The 21,583-nt window shown below is 46.6% G+C and overlaps 1 protein-coding gene and 1 long non-coding RNA gene across 4 annotated transcripts in view; one reads left to right on the top strand and one right to left on the bottom strand.

The window, feature by feature from the left end:
- The window catches only part of IGF2BP3 (insulin like growth factor 2 mRNA binding protein 3), a 175,394-nt gene that overhangs the window by 7,838 nt on the left and 145,973 nt on the right, over positions 1 to 21,583 (bottom strand). For all 3 annotated transcript variants that reach the window (XM_045003651.1, XM_045003652.1, XM_045003653.1), the window contains 2 exons: positions 10,438 to 10,557; positions 4,167 to 4,241 (listed from right to left, as the gene is read on the bottom strand). In XM_045003651.1, the coding sequence (XP_044859586.1) occupies positions 4,167 to 4,241; positions 10,438 to 10,557 (195 nt within the window). The remainder of the gene's footprint in view (positions 1 to 4,166; positions 4,242 to 10,437; positions 10,558 to 21,583) is intronic.
- On the top strand, positions 11,629 to 14,670 carry LOC123363014. The gene is made up of 3 exons (XR_006576678.1): positions 11,629 to 11,775; positions 13,508 to 13,627; positions 14,327 to 14,670. It is a non-coding gene; the product is annotated as an uncharacterized LOC123363014 (long non-coding RNA).

Raw genomic sequence — 21,583 nt, 5'->3', positions numbered from 1 at the left:
GAATTTAAGGAAAATGATTGGCTAAATCCCCTGCACTGCTTTGAAAAAAAATCTTAAGTGACTGTCACTACTACCTCTGCTTCCAGCTCCTTGTTTAAAAAAAACCCAAAACAACCAACTATCCATTTTTACATTGCAACTGCATACACAAGACAACTTCAACGTAATTAACTTGCTTGCACACATCAGTAATTGACATGAAACGCATGTCTAATACAATGTGTATAAGCATGTTACGTTATGTTATAACACATAGAGCAGTATAAACAAGTCATTGTGTGTATGAAATTTTAGTTTGTACAGGCTCCACTAGTGCTTTTTATGTAGCCCGGTGTAAAACTAGGCAAATATCTAGATGAGTTGATGTATCCCCCTGGAAGACCACATACCCTGGTTGAGAACCACTGGTTTAGGGCATGTCTACACATACAGCACTGCAGCTGTACTGATGCAACTGCACCGCTACAGCACGTCTGGTGAAGATGCCCTATGCCGATGGGAGAGAGCTCTCCCATTGGCATAATAAAAACACCAGAAGCTGTGTCAGAGGGAGAAGCTCTCCTGCTGACATACCATTGTGCACATGGGCACTTACGTTGGTGTAACTTAGGACACTCAGGGGGTGGTTTATTCATACCCCGGAGCAACAAAAGTTATGCCGACGGCGACATAAGCTGTAGTGTAGACATAGCCTTAGAGCCTCCAAAGAAAGAAAATGCAGATTTTGGATCTATCTGTGGTACCAACGGTTTTGCTGGAGAGGAACCATGGCTGGGTGATAGAATGGGGGACGGAATCCTCCCGTTAGCTGCATCCCTGGTGCATCTTAGGAAGGATCTGATGGCAATGGAGATTGGGGATCAGGGAGATCAAAAATGTCATCAGGTGTAATGTAAGTCTCTGCTCTCCCTGAAGTGCAAGGGGTCCTGTCCACCCAAACCATTGGAGCTGTAGTATTTATAGTTCAGTTTGCACCACAGTCAGGCAAGGCAGAGGCGGTACTATCACTGTTTGAAGCTCTCAATGGTTGCTTTTTGTCAGTGCCATAAGTTACTGGTGTTTAAGCTTAGTGGCTACCGGATGCACAGTTGTCACTGACTAGACTGTGGTCTGGTACCAATGGAGCCCTGGATTTGTGGACTTCCTTGTCATGACTTGGGACATTCTAAGTCGGGGTGCGCAAACGTTTTGGCCTGGGGGCCACATCAGGGTATAGAAATTGTATGGTGGGCCATGAATGCTCCCGAAATTGGGGGTACGGATGCAGGAGGGGATAAGGACTCTGGCTGGGGGTCTGGGCTCTGGGGTGGGGCCAGAAATGAAGAGTTCAGGGTGTGGGAAGGGTGAGGGCTCTGGGGTGGGGCTGGGGACATGGGGTTTGGGGTGCAGGAGGGGACCCCAGGCTGGGACCGAGGGGTTCAGAGGGAGGGAGAGGGATCAGGGTATGGGGTTGAGGCATAGGGGAGGGGTGTGAGGGCTCCAGCTGGGGGTGCGGCCAGGGATGAGGAGTTTGGGGTGCAGAAGGGGGCTGCAGGTTGGGACCAATGGGTTTAGAGGGCAGGAGGGGGAATCAGGGATGGGGCAGGATGTTGGGGCACAGAGGGGTGAGGGCTCTGGGGATGAAGGGCTTGGGGTACAAGAGGGGGCTCTGGAGTGGGACTGAGGGGCTCAGAGGGTGGGAAGGGGATCAGGGCTGTGGCAGGGGATTGGGGCACTGTGGGGGGGAAGAGGGATCAGGGGTGCAGCTCTGGGCAGCACTTACTGCAAGCAGCTCCCGGAAGCATGTCCCCCCTCCAGCTCCGAGGTGTGGCCAGGCAGCTCTGCGCGCTGCCCCGTCCACAGGTGCCACTCCGGCAGCTCCCATTGGCGGGGAGCTACACCAACGGGAGCTACGGGGGCAGTGCTTGCGGACGGGGCAGTGTGCAGGGCCGCCTGGCTACACCTCTGCATACTACGAAGGAACCAGAGGTGGGTCATGCCGGCTACTTCCTGGGAGTCGTGCGGAGTGGGGCAAGCCCCCGACCCTGCTCCCTGGCTGGAGCGGGGCAAACCCCCAACCCCGCTTCCCGGCAGGAGCTGAGGGCTGAATTAAATGGTCCGATGGGCCGGATGGGGCCCGCAGGCCATAGTTTGTCCACCCCTGTTCTAAGTCTTCAAGGCCTGAGCAGGAAGACTTATTTGACTCGGGCAGGGCTGGATCTGACTTCTCTGAAGTGGACTTAGAGGAGGATTTGCTCTCGTGTTTATAAGAACACTCCCTGCTTTCCCGACAAGACACAACAGGGATATTCCCTGGCTGCTAAGTCAGACTTCGTGGCAGAAGGTGCACTCTTTGACGAGCAAGGCCAACATACAGGGGGGCTGCCCCAGCCTGGGTCTGACTGCAGCCTCATTGTTTTCTCCATTAGGTACTTCTGAAGATGAAATTTCAGACCTTCACAAGTATGACTGGGAAAAGAGTAGCAGATACTGCAGCTTGCCATGACATGAGCCTCCCTGAGGCAGTATTGATGGTTGTCGCTGACTGAGAAGCAGCACAGGAAAGCAGCACAGATTTTGGAGCCCAGCATTCTAGGCATAGTCCAGTAATCGTAGTTGGAAGTGAGAATGGGACAGTGTTCCCTGGTACAGGGAATCTATGTAACTATAAAACCTAAACTATAGAATAAAATTCTAAACTATTTTCTATATATTTGCAGATTGAAGAATGAAAGAAAACAAAGTTCTGGACACTGGAGGTTCTGACCCAGGCCATGCGGCGGTAAGGAGGAACTGGAGCAGGGGTCAGTCCGTTCTGCCCTTTATCTCCTTGATTGGAGGCACAAAGAAAGCGAGGACACGTGCATGGACCAACAGTCACTGCTTTCAAGAATTCTCCAACTCCAAGCGTGTACAGCACATGCATGGCCACAGTGGAATATACATAGGGACCAGCACTCGAAGAACAAGCATGGCTGTAAACCCATGAGAGCAAGACAGCACTGCAATGTTGTGAAGTTGTGAGTGACTTTTCCACCTGCTACAGGCCTTACCTGCAAAGCAAGCAGGCTGCGATATGACAGAGTGACTTATTTCAGCCTTTGAGCCACTCTTACTTAGGCCACGTCTATACTTACCCGCCGGGTCGACGCGGCGAGTTCGACTTCTCGGAGTTCGAACTATCGCGTCTGATCTAGACGCGATAGTTCGAACTCCGGAAGCGCCGCGGTCGACTCCAGTACTCCACCGCGGCAGGAGGAGTTGCCGGAGTCGACCTTGGAGCCGCGGAGTTCGCTTTCGCGGCGTCTGGACGGTAAGTCATTCAAACTAGGGTAGTTCGAATTCAGCTACGTTATTCACGTAGCTGAATTCGCGTACCCTAGTTCGAACCAGGGGCTGTGTGTAGACCAGGGCTTAGTGTTCTCCAACTGAAATTCATTTGGTATCTGCACTTATACTGTACTCACCTGTTACCCTTGCTCAGATGGAAGGCAGCTCAACCATTTGATATGTTTAAGAGAGGCAAATGATGGTTGGGGCATCCTAGCGTAATTTTATTTTGAATACAATCAAAATCATTCCACTCATCAGAAAAGCTGCTCAAAAAGGCATTTCTATCTAGAACAAATTAGTAACTTGCCATTATGGGTGTCATATGGTTATTTTTTCTTGTGTGCATTATTATTAGGTCAAATTCTGATCACAATGAAATGATGCAAAACTTCCACTAACTTTAATGGAAGGCCCTTAATAAGTTTCTTTGCCCACATGGTTGTATGACTTTTCTTTTGGCAAAGAGAAGGGGGTGGGGAGGGAAAGGAACCATTTGGCCAACATGTTTATTAGAGAGACAAGGTGGGAGAGAGAACATCTTTTATTGGATCAACTTCTGCTGGTGAGAGAGAGAAAAGCTTTCAAGCCACACAGGGCTCTGTGTGGCTCGAAAGCTTCTCTCTCTCTCTCTCTCTCACCAAAAGAAGCTGTCTCAATAAAAGATGTTACCTCACCCACCTTGTCCCTCTAATATCCTGGGACCGACATGACTATAATTATACTGCATACCAACTATTTATTAAAATTCTGAGTAAAATGGTGCATGCTAGTTAAGTATTTCAGTAACGTTTCCTCCTACAGGACAAAGCCCACTACAGATTGACAAATGGGATGGAAGTTTTCATACACAGTACCTTGAACTGAGCCTCCGGAGGCCCGGTGATGATAACCATTCTGAGCTTGGCATCTGGTCCTTCAGCAGGAGCTATCTAGAACACAAAGTTCAGATTAACACAGCTTCTTGGTTTTGACAGGTGCCTAACTGCAAGATAAGTTTAAAGAAGACCTTTTCCATATCAGTAAAACTGTTCCATTCTGCCACAAGTGCAAAATCATTCATTACACCAGCAGCATTAAGCTTTGGTCATGCTAGGGTTTTTGGTTTTCTTTAAATGAATATACTGGTTATCGGGGAAAAATGGCTAAATCACAAGCAAATTTACCGCTGAAAAATCATGAGAATGAAACAAAGGGATAGCCACTCAAAAAGATCTGTAGCCCATGGTAAAATCTCATAGGCAGTGTGTACGCAGTACAAAGAGAGCTTTCCAGGGAAGGATACTGTTGAACAACCAAGATTTTTAACCTTGCTCGCTACCGTCAAACAAGTCCTAACAAGAAAGAGAGAAAGGGGAACATTTTCCTAACAAACTCTGCCCATCAGCAAGACTTTTCCCTTGGGGATCAGGATAAGGAAGTGTCAACCTATCTAGCTGATGATATCCAAACATTCCTCCGGATTGTGAGATACACAGATGTTTTTGTCTCCTGGAAAAAAAATTAAGCTCCACTAGGGCTGAGCCACAGAAGCCTACAGACTCTTCAATAGTTCATTTCACCATAAAATAAGATTTCTGTGGGTGTTGTTCTCAGACTCCAATAGCATTAAATAATTTAACCCAACCTCTGACATTGTGGATGAATCCTTTGTTTATCACAACTGACATTTCCATTGCTGCAGCTAGTATTACATAGCCAGTGTTGAACAAGTAATCTATTAAACATTACAGGACTTCATCTTTGCCAACAGACAAGGGACATTTTTCATCTTTAACAGCTGTGGTTTAATTCAGACAAATTACTAGTCATCATGCATCACTTTTATATAACTGTGTATAACGAGGCGACAACTCACTGCTGCGGCGCCTCCTGCTGGTTGTCCAGGGAATTAGCTCTCCAGCCTCTGGAGCACCCTCTGCAGGCCGATGTCTCGCCTGCCACTGGCCCTGTGTCCTTCCCAGACCCCGGTGCCCTTTACCCAGGGGCTCTGCCCACCACAGTACCCTCTCACTCTGGGTCTCCCCTCCCCGGAGAACCCCCAACCCCCACCTCGCCTCAGTCTTTGGCTACTGCCAGTCACCATCTAGCCCCCACTAACTGGAGCGGACTGCAGTATAATTGCCACTCATCATCGGCAAGGAAGGCTTGGACCTGCTGCCTCTGCCTACCCTCAGGCTGCCCCCCACAATCTCAATACCTTTTCTGGCCTTTAGCAAGGCCTGCAGCCTGGAGGTTTTCCTGGCCGGAGCTCCCCAGCTCCTCTGGCCTTTCCCCAGCCCTGCTCCAGTCTAGGTACCCTGCTCAGCTCCCAGCAGCCAAGCCCGTCCCTCTTCAACATTCTCTTTGGCTTCTGGCCCCAGCCCTCTTATAAGGGCCAGCTGGGCCCAGATTAAGCTGGCCACAGCTGTGGTCAGCTACCCACTCATCTTCCCCAGCGGTTCTTAATCCCTTTGACCCTGCTGCAGCCCTCTCCAGGGCTGCTTTCACCCTTCCAGGACCGGAGCGGGGTGATCACCCCGCTACACTGTGGTTAACATAAGAACAGCTATACTGTGTCAGACCAAAGGTCCATGTAGCCCAGTATCCTGTCTTCCAACAGTGGCCAATGCCTGGTGTCCCAGAGGGAATGAACAGAACAGGGAATCATCAAGTGATCCATCACCAGTTGCCCATTCCCAGCTTCTGGCAAACAGAGACTAGGGACACCATCCCTGTCCATCCCGGCTAATTGATGGACCTATACTCCATGAAGTTATCTAGTTCTTTTGTGAACCCTATTATAGTTACAACATGCTCTGGCAAAGAGTTCCACAGGTTTCCTGTGTGTTGTGTGAAAAAATACTTCCTTTTGTTTCTCTTAAGCCAGCTGCCTACTAATTTCATATGGTGACGCTTAGTTCTTGTGTTATGAGAAGGCGTAAATAACGCTTCCTTATTTATTTTCTCCACATCAGTCATGATTTTATAGACCTCTATCATATCCCCCCTTAATTGTCTCCTTTCCAAGCTGAAAAGTTCCAGTCTTATTAATCTCTCCTCATACGGCAGCTGTTCCATACCCCTAATCATTTTTGTTGCCCTTTTCTGAACCTTTTCCAATTCCAATATAGTTAGTAAAAATTTGGTTAACAATCATTCACATTATAAACTACACTGAGAATACAACACACACTAACTATTTACTTTGCATATCAATCCCTGTAATCTAACTAGCTATTTTATAACTACATACAGGTATGACTGCAGCACGTTTATTAAGCTACCAAAATAGGAAATGCGCCAACAGCAGGAAGTCAGACCAATTCTTGCACTTTCATAAAGTACTTAAATGGTGCCAAATTTCAAGGCATCTTTGCCGTTAGTTTACCGAACATGGCTTGAGAAGATAATTTCTGTCCACATTAGACTGACATGTTTGAGATTGTTTCACTTCGTGCAGTCACCTTACATTTCATTTGTACACAGACTCTGATATTTCATACCAGGGTATCCTTTTTGCCACCAACTCCTGTATTAAACGTTGGGAAAGTATTTTCTATAAAGTCTGTTTCATTTCTGTATTTTTTATTATTTTAATGCTACATTTTTTTTTGTACAAGGTTGCAGGTCAGAAGGGAAGAGTCTAAGATTTAGACTCCAAATCTCAGACTCTTCCCTTTTTATCTGTATAGCCGGAGACAAACAGCATCGGGGGCTAGAAAATAACACTCACTACTAACATTAACATGACAGTGCCTGCAGGGGGCACATTCAAAAGCCTTGGTGTTATTTTTGTGTCTCTTATCCTTGAAATGTGTAAACTAGAGATCTAGATACACAAATGTTTTCTCTGAAGTTTTAATTTAAAATTTCACAGCATCTATAAAAAACAGACTAATCCCTATATTTTCCCTCCAACAGTAACATGTACATTTAATATATTATTGAAATCCCATTTTATGGCTGAATATTTTTATTGGATCTACAAACTTCAGCACTGCACAAAAGTAGATTTCATATTGATTCAAACATTTACATGCACACCATCCTGTACAGACCTCAAACAGGTCCAGAAAGCCATATACAGAGGGATATCCTAATTCTTGCATACAAAAAAAATCAGATTTCTAGTTTGTCCATCTAAAAATTACTCAAGTGTTCCTTAAACTCTTAGGTAAGATTGAACAGGTTGTTTCATAATTCAGAACATATTACTTTGCTCAAATATTAGAACAAAGATTTTTAAGGGACGCATATGTTAAAAATACAGGATGTTATTATTCAGAAGTTTTAAGTGGGGCAATAAATTTAGCCCATTGTTATGGTGTGTGTTTATTTTTACCAAATAAAGAAAATCTGGGCTCCATGTAGCATGTCATAACAGATTTATATGCAGCATGATTTCTGGATAATTTTAAAAAATATGCAAATTTTCACCTTCTGGTGCAAGCCTCTCTTGCTTCTGAAAATTTAGTGACCACCTCACTCTTACCTGACTCCTGCTCCCCAGCTCAGGGATGCTCAGTCCCTGCTCTTCCAAAATCTGTTGCCTGTTTAAAGAGCACTGTAGAACAAGACAGGCCCCTACCTCTGGATGTGTCTCGACCCAATGACTGCATGCACACAACCCCACAGATTCCATAGCTGCCTGACCCCCACATCCCTAGTTGCTGGGAAAGTGGTAACAAGTAAATTGAGAACAAGAGAACAACATTTGGTTGATTTATGTGACAGAATGAGAATCTGTGGCACATGAAGAGCAGGAATCCAGCTGCAACCAATCTGCACTTTAAAACAGATATACTACCAAAAGTTTGGTCAAAACCTCATCTCTACACCAGCCAAGAATATTGGCTATATCAGGGGTCAGCAACCTTTCAGAAGTGGTGTGCCGAGTCTTCATTTAGTCACTCTAATTTAAGGTTTTGCGTGCCGGTAATACATTTTAATGTTTTTTAGAAGGTCTCTTTCTAGAAGTCTATATTATATAACTAAACTATTGTTGTGTTGTATGTAAAGTAAAGTCAAGTCAAGTCAAGTGGGGAGAGGGATAGCTCAGTGGTTTGAGCATTGGCCTGCTAAACCCAGGGTTGTGAGTTCAATCCTTGAGGAGGCCACTTAGGGTCTGGGGCAAAAATTGGTCCTGCTAGTGAAGGCAGGGGGCTGGACTACATGACCTTCCAAGGTCCCTTCCAGTTCTAGGAGATTGGTATATCTCCAATTATTAAAAAAATAATGTTTAAGAAACTTAATTTAAAATTAAATTAAAATGCAGAGCTCCCCAGACCGGTGGCCAGGACCCAGGCAGTGCGAGTGCCGCTGAAAATCAGCTCGCGTGCCGCCTTCGGCACGCGTGCCATAGGTTGCCTACCCCTGGGCTATATGCAGCGGAGAACTGCAGGGATCCTTCCATCAAAGCTGCAACTCTGTGGCTGTAGTATCCGCCACTAACACGGTGACACATACAGAAATGGGATGGGGAAAAACAGCCAGAGTAATAATGGATCCACCAGCTCACCCCTCCATGCACTGTGAAATGGGGCCTACATGAGTCCCTGTAGAGCTGTACTCAAGCAGGAGTTCCATAACTCCTACACTGTCGCCTCAAACTTTGCACTAGGTCTTCCGCATTCAGGGCCCTCTGGGTCCAGAGAGAGCGAGAGCAGGGTTGTCAGAATTACCTTTGGACAAGAAACTTCTTATAATAAAGGATGAAGCTAGAGTGGAGGTCTGTAAAGTACTCACTGGCATCTGTGCTTGTCAACAGAGATTGGAGAGGCAACATTTTTACATAAGGAAACAAAACCACCATGGTCAACGTGAGAAATATAATCATTCCTTCTTAGAGCAATTCAATTCACTGTGTGAGAAAAACTAGAGACTCCTTGCTAATTGTGATCAGCTTCACTTCTAATATTGCTCTACAAAAGCACATTACACCATGGAGCCCAGATCGCCCTCCTTCTGGATACATTTTATAATGCATTGAATCAAACTAACTGGTTTTATAGACAAACTCACTCAATGTCCCATATCAACCCCTTTTGTTTCTCTCTCTCAGGTCTTCGGGGGGGGGGGGCGAGGGAGGGAAGGGGGGTAGGAGGAGAGGAGGGCTTGAGGGTACCCTACAGGAAGGAATTCTCAAGTGCACCTTTCTGATTTCAAAGGGTTTTTCTGAATTTAGGTGATGGCAGCATCTACCCATCCAAGGTCAGAGAGAAGCTGTAACCTTGGGAGTTTAATACAAGCCTGGCATGGCCAGTATTAATTTTTAGAATCCTTGTGGGCCCCCACCTTCTGCACTCGAAGTGCCAGAGTGGGGAATCAGCCCCAACAGCCTCCGTGTCAGAACTGGTGGGAGGCCAAATAGCACCAGCACATTAACTGACAGAGCTGCATTGATGCCAACCCTACAGGTGTGCACAGGTGAGCCAGGATTGTCTTGACTGAACTAAGTCAAGCTTTATCCCCAGATTAGTTCCTTTGGTACATGCACTCGTCCTCCTCTACATTCAGGGTCAGCATTTGTGCAGCTAGATTCACAGATTACTGAACTGGGGCTATCCCCTGAGTGCAGACAAGGATCCAGCAGCTTCTGGTTCTTTTAGCCATCATGTCAGTTAAACCTGGTGATCAATAACGGGCTCAGCCACAGGAGCCTAGCATACACAGCACGGATTTTCCAACAATCAGTACTTCAGAGTGGAGCCACCAGAGCTTAATATCTTAGACTGATCCTTTTTGGGCACCCGGAGACAAAGCACAGTAGTTAAAGGTTTTCCTTACTTATTTGTTATTAAAAGAGAAAATTCATAGGTACTGGTTTTTGCCTTAACGATGTGGCAAGGAAGCCCTGAACATATCATTAAGACTTGGCTAAAGGCTTTTTCTAAGTTGAGACCACCAAGGCAGCTTTCTTTATAGCTTATATTTCACACCTCAAGAGATGTCTGAATACATGATTCTAATTATGTTCTCTCTCTGGGTATTTAAAACTTAATTTATAAACAAATATACCGTTTATCACATAACTCAGTGTGAGGAGTGCGGGGAGAGAGAGAATATAGATTCACTGGAATATTACTTGTGAAAACTTGCTGGAAGTATCACCTGGAACAGACAGAAATCTTGTCAAGTTAATAGTACCTTAATAGATGCGCCTGCAAAACGGGAAAGTTGTTTGATGTGCTGTCCCTGCTTGCCAATAATGGCTCCTACCGCCAAGGCTGGGATGAACAGATGAACAGTTTCAGACTCGGGCTGTTGCTGTGGAGAAGGGGGAAAGAAATAATATGACATGAATGTTTTTGAACATTATGAATCAGACTGACAGGAAAGAGGTACGGAGCACACATGCATGGAAATGAGAGAAATCTTTGATGCCCTGTTAAATTTAAATGTTTAATGACAATCATGAAATCCAACTGTATATGAAAGAACAATTCAAGCCCAAGATGATTCTTTCAGTCTTAAAAAAAAGTTGTGATTTTAACATTTCTACTTTAAGACCATAATTGAGAGATTTTTTTTTTTAAAGGGATGTTTCATTTTTGGTTATCAGCTCTACCTTGGTGTTTTTCCAGTTTATGACTGGGCAGATTAGACTCTTGCAAGTGTGCAAATCTAAATGGACTGAAGGTTAAATAAGTGAACTATTTCTAGATTTCCTTTTTGTTTAATTTTGAAGGTAAATTACACTGACCTTGACACACAAATTGCATAACAAGCCTTAGAATTACATACATTTTACAGCTTCCTTTGTGTAGGAGTGATCTGGAATGATAAATAACCAACTTTAAAACTACCAATGAGCCCTCATCTGTAAGATTACATAACAGTTGGAGTCTTGGCAGCAGTCCCAAAACAGTAAATTAAATGCAAGGCTAAGAGTTTCTGAAATCATAAAGACCATCCCATCTCACTACAGGATATCAGACATCAGCAACACATCTCAAAGAACAACAGTTACAAAAGGTAACCGTTTTTTCTTCTTCAAGTGCTTACTCATGTCAATTCCATTCTAGGTGACTCACAAGCAGTGTCACTGGAGGCAGGCTCAGAGTTCATGGTCTTGCAGAACTGGTCTGCCAAAGTCAGCGTCGTCTTGAGCTTGCTGGGTAAGCACATAATGAGAGATGAATGTGTGGACAGATGACCAGGTAGCAGCCCTACAGATCTCTTGGATTGGTACCTGTGCCAGGAAGGCCGCGGACGATGCTTGTGCCCTAGTGGAATATGCCGTCACGATCGCCGGTGGAGGCACCTTCGCCAGCTCATAACAGTAGTGGATGCAGGCTGTAATCCAGGATGAAATCCTCCTGGCTGACACTGGGCGACCTTTCATTCTGTCTGCCACTGCAATGAACTCAGATGACTTACAGAACGGCTTTGTTCTATCTAAATAGAGGGCCAGTGCCCTTGTGACATCCAAGGTGTGTAGGCTGCGCTCCTCATCTGACGTATGAGGCTTTGGAAAGAAGATGGGTAAGTATATGTCCTAGCCAGTATGAAACTACGAAATGACCTTTGGCAGAAATGGTGGGTGCGGTTACAACTGGACTTTATCCTTAAAGACGACAGCCATATAGGGCAGCTCCGAAGTGAGTGCGCTGATCTCGGACACTCTGTGGGCCGACATTACCGCAACTAGAAGAGAAGCAGGAGAGAACAGGAAGCTGGCAGCTTTATGAGCCTCGACAGCATGAGATTCAGGTCCCAGGGAGGGAAGGAATCCCAGACAGGTGGGTAAAAACACTCCAGACCTTTCAAAAACCGGGCTGTCATGTCATGAGTGAAGATCAAACTGCCTTGGAACGGATGGTGGAAAGCCGAGATAGCAGCCAGGTGGACCTTAATCGATGACAGGGACAAACCTTGGAGTTTGAGGTATAGCAGGTAATCCAGGATCTCCTTCAGTGAGCCCTGCTCTGCTCGGATACGCCGTTCCGAGGCCCAGCATATGAACCTTTTCCATTTGGCCAGGTAAGTCATTCTCGTGTAGGGTTTCCTGCTACCCAGCAAGACCTGCTGAACATGGGCTGAGCATTCCCGTTCGTCCACGTTTAGCCATGCAGTAGCCATGCTGTCAAGTGCAATGCCTCCAAGTTTGGGTGCAGAAGGCTGTCGTGGTTCTGGGGCAGCAGGTCCAGCCAGAGGAGAAGCTGCTGCGGGGCAGCTACCGAATGGTTCAGCAACGTGCCGAACCAGCGCTGGTGAGGTCACGTGGGAACTATTAGGATAATCTTCACCCTGTCCTCCTTGATCTTCACAAGGACCCTGTGAATTAACGGCACTGGTGGGAAGGCGTATCTCAGAACCCCCCCACAACCACAGGAGTAGAAAGACGTCTGATAGGGGGTGTCTGTCCATCCCCCGGAACAAACAGAACACATGGCATTTCCTGTTCTGCTAGGATGCGAACAGGTTCAGCTGGGGTGTCCCCCACCTCTGGAAGATTATGCTGACCACCTCCAGATGGAGCAACCACTCGTGACGAGATGAGAAGGTCCTGCTGAGGTGATCTACTAATATGTTCTTGGTTCCCGGCAGGTGCGTGGCTACCAGACGAATGGCATGCCGCACACAAAAATCCCAAAGGCTGAGAGTTTCTTGGCAAAGGGCTGACAACCTAGCTCCGCCGGGCCTATTGATGTAATACATTGTGGCGGTGTTGTCTGTCAGGATCTGCACCACCTTGCCCTTCAGGTGGGGCAAGAAAGCCTGGCAGGCCAGGCAAACAGCTCTGAGCTCCCTGTCATTGATATGGAGCGCCAGACTGTCCTGCAACTAATGGCCCTGGTTGCTTAGTTCACCCAGGTGGGCTCCCCTGCGCAGCTCTGAAACATCGGAGACCAGGGTCAGCGACGGGGACAGGGCTGAGAAGGGAACTCCCTCAAACACCGACCCAGGGTCCACCCACCAATTCAGAGACTCCCAGACATACTCTGTCACCCTGACTACCTAGTCTAGGTCATGCCTGTTCGGGATGTAGACCAAAGTCAGCCACACTTGCAGAGGTCGAAGATGGAGCCGGGCATGACTGACCATGTGCATGCATGTGGCCATGTGGCCCAAAAAAACGCAGACAGGTGAGAGCCATGGTCTGAAAACGCGCTTCCAGAAGGCAGGCTCTGGCTCATGTGGGGTCGAGAATTGCCCCAATGAACTCTATTCATTGCACCAGCCTTAAGGTGGATTTTTTCTCATTTATTAACAGGCCCAGGTTGCAGAAGGTGGAACACACCAGATCAAGGCTCCTCTGCACTTGTTACCAAGACCTGCCTTTGATGAGCCAGTCATCGAGATACAGGAAGGCCTGGACCCCTCGACGTCTCACGTAAGCAGCCACTGGTGCCATACATTTTGTGAACACCCTTGGGGCCCATGAGATGCCAAAGGACAATGCTATGAATTGAAAAAGGCGTCCACCCACTATTAAATGGAGGAAACGTCTGACCTTGGAATATAAAGATATAGAAATAAGCGTCCTTCAAGTCGAGGATGGCATACCAGCCTCCTGGATCCAGGAAGGGAATGATGGAAGCCAGGGAGACCATGTGAAACTTCCAGAGAGTTGTTGAGCCCCCTTTTGCTTTCAGGATTAGGAAGTAGTGGGAATAGAACCCCTTTCCTTTCATGTCCCAAGGAACTTCCTCCACAGCCCCCAGATGCAGGAGGTCCTCGACCTCTTGAACGAGGAGTTGCTCGTGAGAAGGGTCCCTGAAGAGGGGTGGAGGGGGGAAGGAAATGGGTCACAGGGGCGGCTGAAAATTGCAGGGTATAGCCCTGAGATACTATGTCCAGCACCCAGCAGTCCAAGGTGACCTGTGACCAGGCCGAATGGTAGGGACGAGGATGGTCGAGGAAAGAACAAGGTGGATCCTGGGAGTTGACTGGGGGTGTTGCTCTCGAGCACACCTTCAAAATGAGCACTTCTGGCCCCCAGGATGCTTTGCCGGGCTGGGCTGTATGGGTGAGGGGGAGAAGGAAGGGTGGTAACGACTAAAGCTTGTGTCTCTATCCCTTCTCCTTGAAGACCCTTGACGAGGCTGCCAAGGCCTTGGTGATGGGGCGGCTGGAACTGCATCCTTGCAGACTGCAGCATATGCTTACCCAGCGAGTGAAGAGTGGCCCAAGTGTCCTTTTATTCCATGCAGCCTCGCATCCATCTGCTCTGCAAAGTCCATTCCCATCAAATGGGAGGTCCTGGATCGAGGTCTGCGTCTCTTGGGATAGGCCAGCGGTCTGAAGCCAAGAGCTGCGCCTCATGACTACCGCAAGCGACCACCCTAGATGCTGAGTCTGTTGTGTCCCACACCATTTGGAGAGAGCATCTCTCTGCCATAGTACCTTCCTCCACCAGGATGCCAAATTCCTGAGCCAAACATTGAACTTATGGAGGGAGTTCATAAGTTAAAGTTATACCTGACCAAAAGTGCCTGGTGGTTCACCCCCAGAATTGCAGGCTGGCTGTTAAATAAATTTTTATCCTGAAAAGGTACAGTCTTTTGGCCTTTTTATTTTTGGGAGTTGAACTGGCCTGCCCTGCTTGTCCTTGTTGGCCACAGAGACAACCAGCAAGCCTCGATGTGCGTGGGTATAAAGGTACTCAAACCCCTTGGCCAGGACGAAGTACTTCTTTTTGGCCCTTTTGCAGGTAGAAGGGATGGACGATGGGGTTTGCCAGAGGGCCTTAATAATTTTCAGGACCCTGTCATGCAATGGTACTGCAACACGGGCGGGGTAGAGGTAGAGAACACACTGAACAAGATGTCCACCTGCTCGGCCAGCTCCTCCACCTCAAGGCCCAAGTTCTCAGCCACCTGTCGAAGCAGGGCCTGGTGTTCCTTAAAATCGTCCGGTAGGCTGGCTCCCAACAATCCCGCGACTGCCTTGTCTGGGGATGAGGACAACTGTACTGTGGGGGCGGGGGGAGAGGCCCCAGGGCATCAACCCCCATGGGGGAGTGGGGATTTTGGAGTGGGCTCCTCCACGCCGACCTCTGAGCGTGCTTCATGCACCAAGCCCGAGGCGCCGGCAAATGAGCGGCGTGAAGGTGGCATCACCACCACCAGCACTGGCCATGCTGCCAAGGCAGCAGCATGGATCCTGACAGCCTCAGGTGCCCAATCGTGGCGGTGGAGTATTGGCAAGGGGATAAATTGCCCTGCCATGCTGGAGGAATCCTCTACCGGTGACCATGTCGGGGCCACTGCTGCCTGTGTCTTCCTGCTAACTGTCACTGCTGGAGACCAGTGCTTGGAGGGGGATCAGTGCCGGGGATGGAGGGGACCAGTATTGCAATGGGAAGCACCCCCACAGGGCAGGCGACGGAGATCTGCGCCAAGAGGATGACCGGCCGGAGGGTGAACGGTGCTGGTGGTACAGAGACCAGCACCTCCCCCTAGTGATCCGTGTCAAGATGGCAGGGACTGTGAACGTGGTGCCGGTGAAGGTGAGCCTGGGCTGCGACGTTGGAGATCTGTGATGTGGAGATGGAGAGCACGGCCTTGGCTCGGGGGATCAGCAGCGCCCCACTGCCCCTGGGGGGGTCTTAGCAGCTGGCTTGCCTTCATAGGGCCTCCTGCAGCATGCGTGGTGCCAGCGGCACAGGTGGAGGCCTCTGCTCTCTCAGCACCAGGGAAACTTGGGAAGGCGTCGATGTCGCCACAAATTTGGGTCCCCTGCCACTCCCGGGAGTCGTGGTGGATCCTTTAAGGGGCTATGGGTCCGTGTGGCTCTGGAGCGGCTGGGAAGCCTGAACTGGGTCATTTGCCCGATGGCCCATGGCCTTTCTTGTCCAGTGCCGGGGAGCCATGCTTTTTTGTTTTCTTTCTGGGAACTGGTGATGGGGAGCAGTGCCAGGAGGAGCTTGGTGGAGGGGACCGAGGCAATAGGAGTCAAATCTTGGCGGGACGACTCGGAAGCCGGACAGAAGGCAGCGTCCATAAGGAGAGTCCTCAAACAAATATTCGTCTCTTTCTGAGTTCCAGGACAAATTTTTTTTTTTTTACAGATACGACACTTGTCTTCACATATGATGCCCCCCAAGCACCTGAGGCAGCTGCTGGGGGGTCACTTACAGGCATAGGCCTGTTACAGTCCGCACAGGCCTTAAACCCCAGAGACCGGGGCATGCCGTACCTGGGGCGAAGTCCCCACTGGGACTCTAACTTCTAACTACACTTAATTACTTGACACTAACTACTGTAAACAACTATTTACAAGGCCCTAAGGCTCAAAGTCAGAAGAGACGAAACAAGTAGCCCTTGCTATGCAAAGAAAGGTGCTTCGACTAACCACCATGGGTGCTAAGAAAGAACTGAGAGGGTGTAGGGCCAGCGGTGCCTGATATATTGATGCATGAGCGCTGCACTCAAGGGGGCACCACAGCCAACCCTGCGGATACCACTAAGGCAAAAATCTCTGATGACCACACGTGTGGGCATGCACAAACTTAGAATGGAATCAACATGACCAAGCACTTGAAGAAAAGTTTTTCTTTTCCATTGTTGATAAAACACAAGCCAACTATAATCTGGGGGTGGAAAGGAGACACTTCTAGGCACGGCTCTAAGGACCAGGTAAAGAGTATAAAAATAGACATATTTAGAATGAAAATAAACTCTGCCAGTTGTTTCCGATAACTATGACGCATAACTTAACATGTTTTTCTTCACAAGCACGTGGGTAACTGGAATTTTAAACCACTTATTTCAATTTAAATCAGCAGTAAGATAACTACATGTTAAATCACTTACAGGAAATAGAACTCCCTCTTTCATTACCACATCAGATCCCATGAAAGACCTCATGGTAATGCCACTCACTCATCATTAATCCTTCCAGTAATTAGAAAAGTAACTTGGAGTCATTGATGTAACTATTCATCTGATCTCCTCTTCGGTGAAGATGGGTAGTTCTGAAGCAGCATCAATTTGTTGAAAGAAATCAGCATTTTTAGTCCTATTCCTGTAAAGCAGTGGTTCTCAACCTTTCCAGACTATTGTACCCCTTTCAGGAGTCTGATTTGTCTTGTATACCCCTGTGTTTCATTTCACTTAAAAACTACTTGCTTACAAAATCAGATATAAAAATACAAAAAAGCGTCACAGCACACTATTATAAATTGCTTACTTTCTCATTTTACCATATAATTATAAAATAAATCAATTGGAATATAAATATTGTACTTACATTTCAGTGTATAGTATATAGAGCAGTATAAACAAGTAAACGTCTGTATGAAATTGTTTTTACTGACTTCGCTAGGTTTTTTTTTATGTAGCCTGTTGTAAACTGCATACCCCTGGTTGAGAACCACTGCTATAAAAGTACTACATGAAATGGACCCAGTTTAGTAGCAATCCTTTCTTTCCAACCCAAATAGCACACTTCTTATCCTCACTATATTTCATCTCAACTACTGCCTTCTCCAATTTTCTGATCTCTTTGAATACCAACCTGCCCCCACTCCAATCCATCCAAAATGTCACTGCCAAAATAATCTCTCCCACGAGTTAAGTTGTTTCAACAACTCGCCTCCAGCACTCCTTTGAGTGATCTAATTGGCTCTGCACTGTGGTTCAAATCAAACACAAACTTCTTGACGTTGCTTTAGAGGCCCTCCATCATGCATGCAGCCCCTACTTACATCTCTGACCTGATCTCCTAAGCATTTCCCTCACCCTCCCTGCCTTGCCAGTGATACCAACGTCATTCCCTTCTTTAATAAGTATTTCCATGCCCTTCTCGTCACGTTGCCCCATGTCTGCACAACTGTTCCTCCTCAAACGTGTTTGCCAAACTACTTCTCTGCTAAATCCAATTCACTACTAAAACCTCACTTCTGTCATCTCACTTATAAGTGAAGGATGGGGAACAAAATGAACAAAGGTAAATGAATGATCATGATAACTACTGAGTAACAGTGTCGTATGTCACTCTTGTCCTGCCTCTCCTCCTTCCCTATTCATATCTGTTTACAACCCTCAGTCATCTCATGTTAAATTTAGATTGCAAACTTTTCAAAGCAGGAACCAGTTTACTAGTTTTGTCAGGTGCCCTAGAATATATATGGGTGCTTAACGAATAATAATAGAATCTAGGGGAGGAGAAAGATGTCTGTAATGAGTGATCTGATTTATCAGTGTTTTTCAAATTCTACTCTGCAGTTATATAAAAGACAACTTACCATCAGGTATCGTATTTGAGAGAAGCATTTCCATTTAATTTCTTCTAACCAGTCATTTTAGTCTACAACATAAATAAATTAAGAAGTTGTTGTTTGGTGGAGGGTGGGGAGGGTTGTTTTGTTTCTTTTAAGCACAGATGTCAAAATGATGGGGGTTTTCTTGCTCCCCTTGCAAAGTCTGACTGTAGGGCAAACAAGACAGGGGAACATCAGAGTCAAATTGAATTTTTACTACTTCCCCACACCAACTATCCTTGTGCTGATTGGAAGACTGTCCTCCATTTGAAATGCATGAGCACATAGTGTGATGACTAAGCCACCCAACATCATTACCTGAGCAAATTACTGGAATTCTTGGACAATCTTTCAAACTAGGCATTTAATCATCATTCAGTTTCCTCAGTGCCATACCACTTAGTCATGCTGTTTTTCAGGACTCTCTAGCCTGGAGATGACATCACAATTAAACTCCTAGTCTTACAAATACACCATAAGAACTAAATTAAGTGAAATCATTCTCCACTGCATGCAGTCTAAGATTCAGTGTTCCCACCCTTCTTAACTAAAAGGCCAGAATAGCTTTAGCATAGGTTCTAGCCTACTACAATGCCCCCAATCCTCCAGAGTCCTGCACCAAAAATGGGGGGCATCTACTGTTTCTAAGGTAAAAAGAACAAGCCAAAAAATCCCAAGACATCTTTATGTATTTATACGAAAAGAACAAAAAGTTCAATAGTTTCCTTTGCAGCTCACCTTTCAAAGAGGGAGCCATTCCCAGCTTTAGTAGAAAGAGGTTCTCAAGACCACCAAGATTATGTGTTTTTAGGCAAGTCTACAGCACTTCTAATCACAGAAAGATCATTGTAAAGCATACACATGTACACGCACTGGGAAGTCATGGCTCCACAGGGCTCCCAAGCTCTTCAGCAGGAGCTAGTTAGCTACTCTTCCACACCAGACCTCCAGGGGATATAGCTACCAAGTAAGGACCTTCTCCATCCAAGCATCTTTGGGGTAGGCAGCAAGGAGTGTCTCAGTATCCTGGAGCCACTGCTGAACTTCAAGGCCCACTAATCACTGCACAGATGGAAAGGTTTCTGGGCCCTGGTAAGCTGCTTGTGTCTCAGACTCAGACTTTAAGGTCAGAAGGGACCATCATGATAATCTCGTCCAGAGGTTCCTAAACTTTTCTTATTGTGTACCGCCTTCCAGCTCTACTAGCCGCCTGCGTACCCCCTTCCAGCTCTACCAGCTGCCCGCTGGTATCATCATCATCACTGATACTTTGCATCTTCTGAATGCTACCCATCTTTAGCCATCTGCCCATATTTCACTGTTATGTATAGATATAGTTACAGTGTGATGTATAACAATGAAAATAAAAAAACCCTGACTCAGTTCTGAGCTCACTTAGACTGGACAATTGCTGGGCAACTGAACCCACACTGTACGGTGCTTGGAGGTGAGAGCTCTGTATGTCAGTGTCTCTGTGTTCTCACTGGTACATCTTGAAGTAAATTAACTACTGTATTTTATGTAACAAGTTCTCAGAGTTTTGAACCTTCATCTGAATAGCCTATTGTGAAAATGCGATAAATAAAATAATAAATAAATAAAACCCTCCATTACACAATTTCTCCTGCATACTTCCCCTCCCCCCAAGATATCTCACGTATCCCCATGGGCACACATTCCACAGTTTGGGAATCCCTGATCTAGTCTGACCTCCTGCAGGCCACAGAACCTCACCCACCCACTCCTGTAATAGACCCATCAACTCTGGCTGAGTTACTGAAGTCCTCAAATTGTGATTTCAAGACTTCAAGTTACAGAGAATCCACCATTTACACTAGTTTAAACCTGCAAGTGACCCATGCCTCATGCTACAGAGGAGGGTGAAAAACCCTCAAGGTCTCTGCCAATCTGACCCGAGGGAAAATTCCTTCCCAACCCCAAATATGGCGATCAGTTAGACCCACAGAACATCAGCAAGACCAGCAGCCAGATACCTTGGAAAGAATTCTCTGTAGTAACTCAGAGCTCTCCCCATCTAGTCTCCCATCACCAGCAGTTAGAAATAATTGCTGCTAGCAGTCACAGATGGTTACATATCATTGTAGGCAGTCTCATCATACCATTGCCTTCATTAACTTATCAGGTTGTCTTGAAGCCAGTTAGGTTGTTTGTTTGTTTTTTGCCCCTACTAATCCCCTTGGAAGGCTGTTCCACAACTTCACTCCCCTGATTGTTAGAAATCTTCATCTAATTTCAAGCCTAAACTTGTTGATGGCCAGTTAATATCCATTTGTTCGTGTGTCCACACTGGCGTTTAACCCCTAAATCACTCCTCTCCCTCTCCTGGTATTTATCCCCTTGATGTATTTCTAGAGAGTAATTATATATCCCATCTGCCCTCTTTTGGTTAGGCAAACAAGACAAGCTCGTTGAGTCTCCTCTCATAAGGTAGGTTTTCCATTCCTCAGATCATCGAGTAGCCCTTCTCTGCACCTGCTCCAGCTTGAGTTCATCTTTCTTAAACACGGAAGACCAGAAATTGCACACAGTATTCCAGATAAGGTCTCACCAGTGCCTTATATAATGGTACTAATACTTCCCTGTCTCTACTGGAAATGCCTTGCCTGATGCAACCCAGGACTGCATTAGCCTTTTTCACATCTGCATCACACAGACAGCTCATAGTCATCCTGTGATCAACCAATATACCCAGGTCCTCCTCCTCCTCTGTCACTTCCAACTGATACATCCCCAATTTATAGCAAAAATTCTTGTTGTTAGTCCCAAAATGCAATTCTTGTTGTCTAGGCCTTGCCATACACCAAGCCACAGATCACTTTAAGGAGAACAGATGAGACAGAAGAATTGGACTCCTCAGCCACTTTCAAACTCACCAATGAACCCCCTTGGCAGACATCATCCTCGCATCAAGGGATAGCTGAAGACAACTGGTCTACCAACACAGAAATATGGATGGGAAGAGGGGTAGTCACCACCTCCCCTAAAAATCTAGTAGCGGTAGTAGTGAACCGCCCCCATGAAGACCTCAAAAATGAGAAGGCTCTAGGAAGCGTAGAACTGGGG

The sequence above is a fragment of the Mauremys mutica genome, chromosome 2 (assembly GCF_020497125.1).
Source record: "Mauremys mutica isolate MM-2020 ecotype Southern chromosome 2, ASM2049712v1, whole genome shotgun sequence".
NCBI lineage: Eukaryota > Metazoa > Chordata > Testudines > Geoemydidae > Mauremys > Mauremys mutica.
Note: the sequence above shows the minus strand (reverse complement) of the source record. Positions and strands in the feature narration are given on the sequence as shown.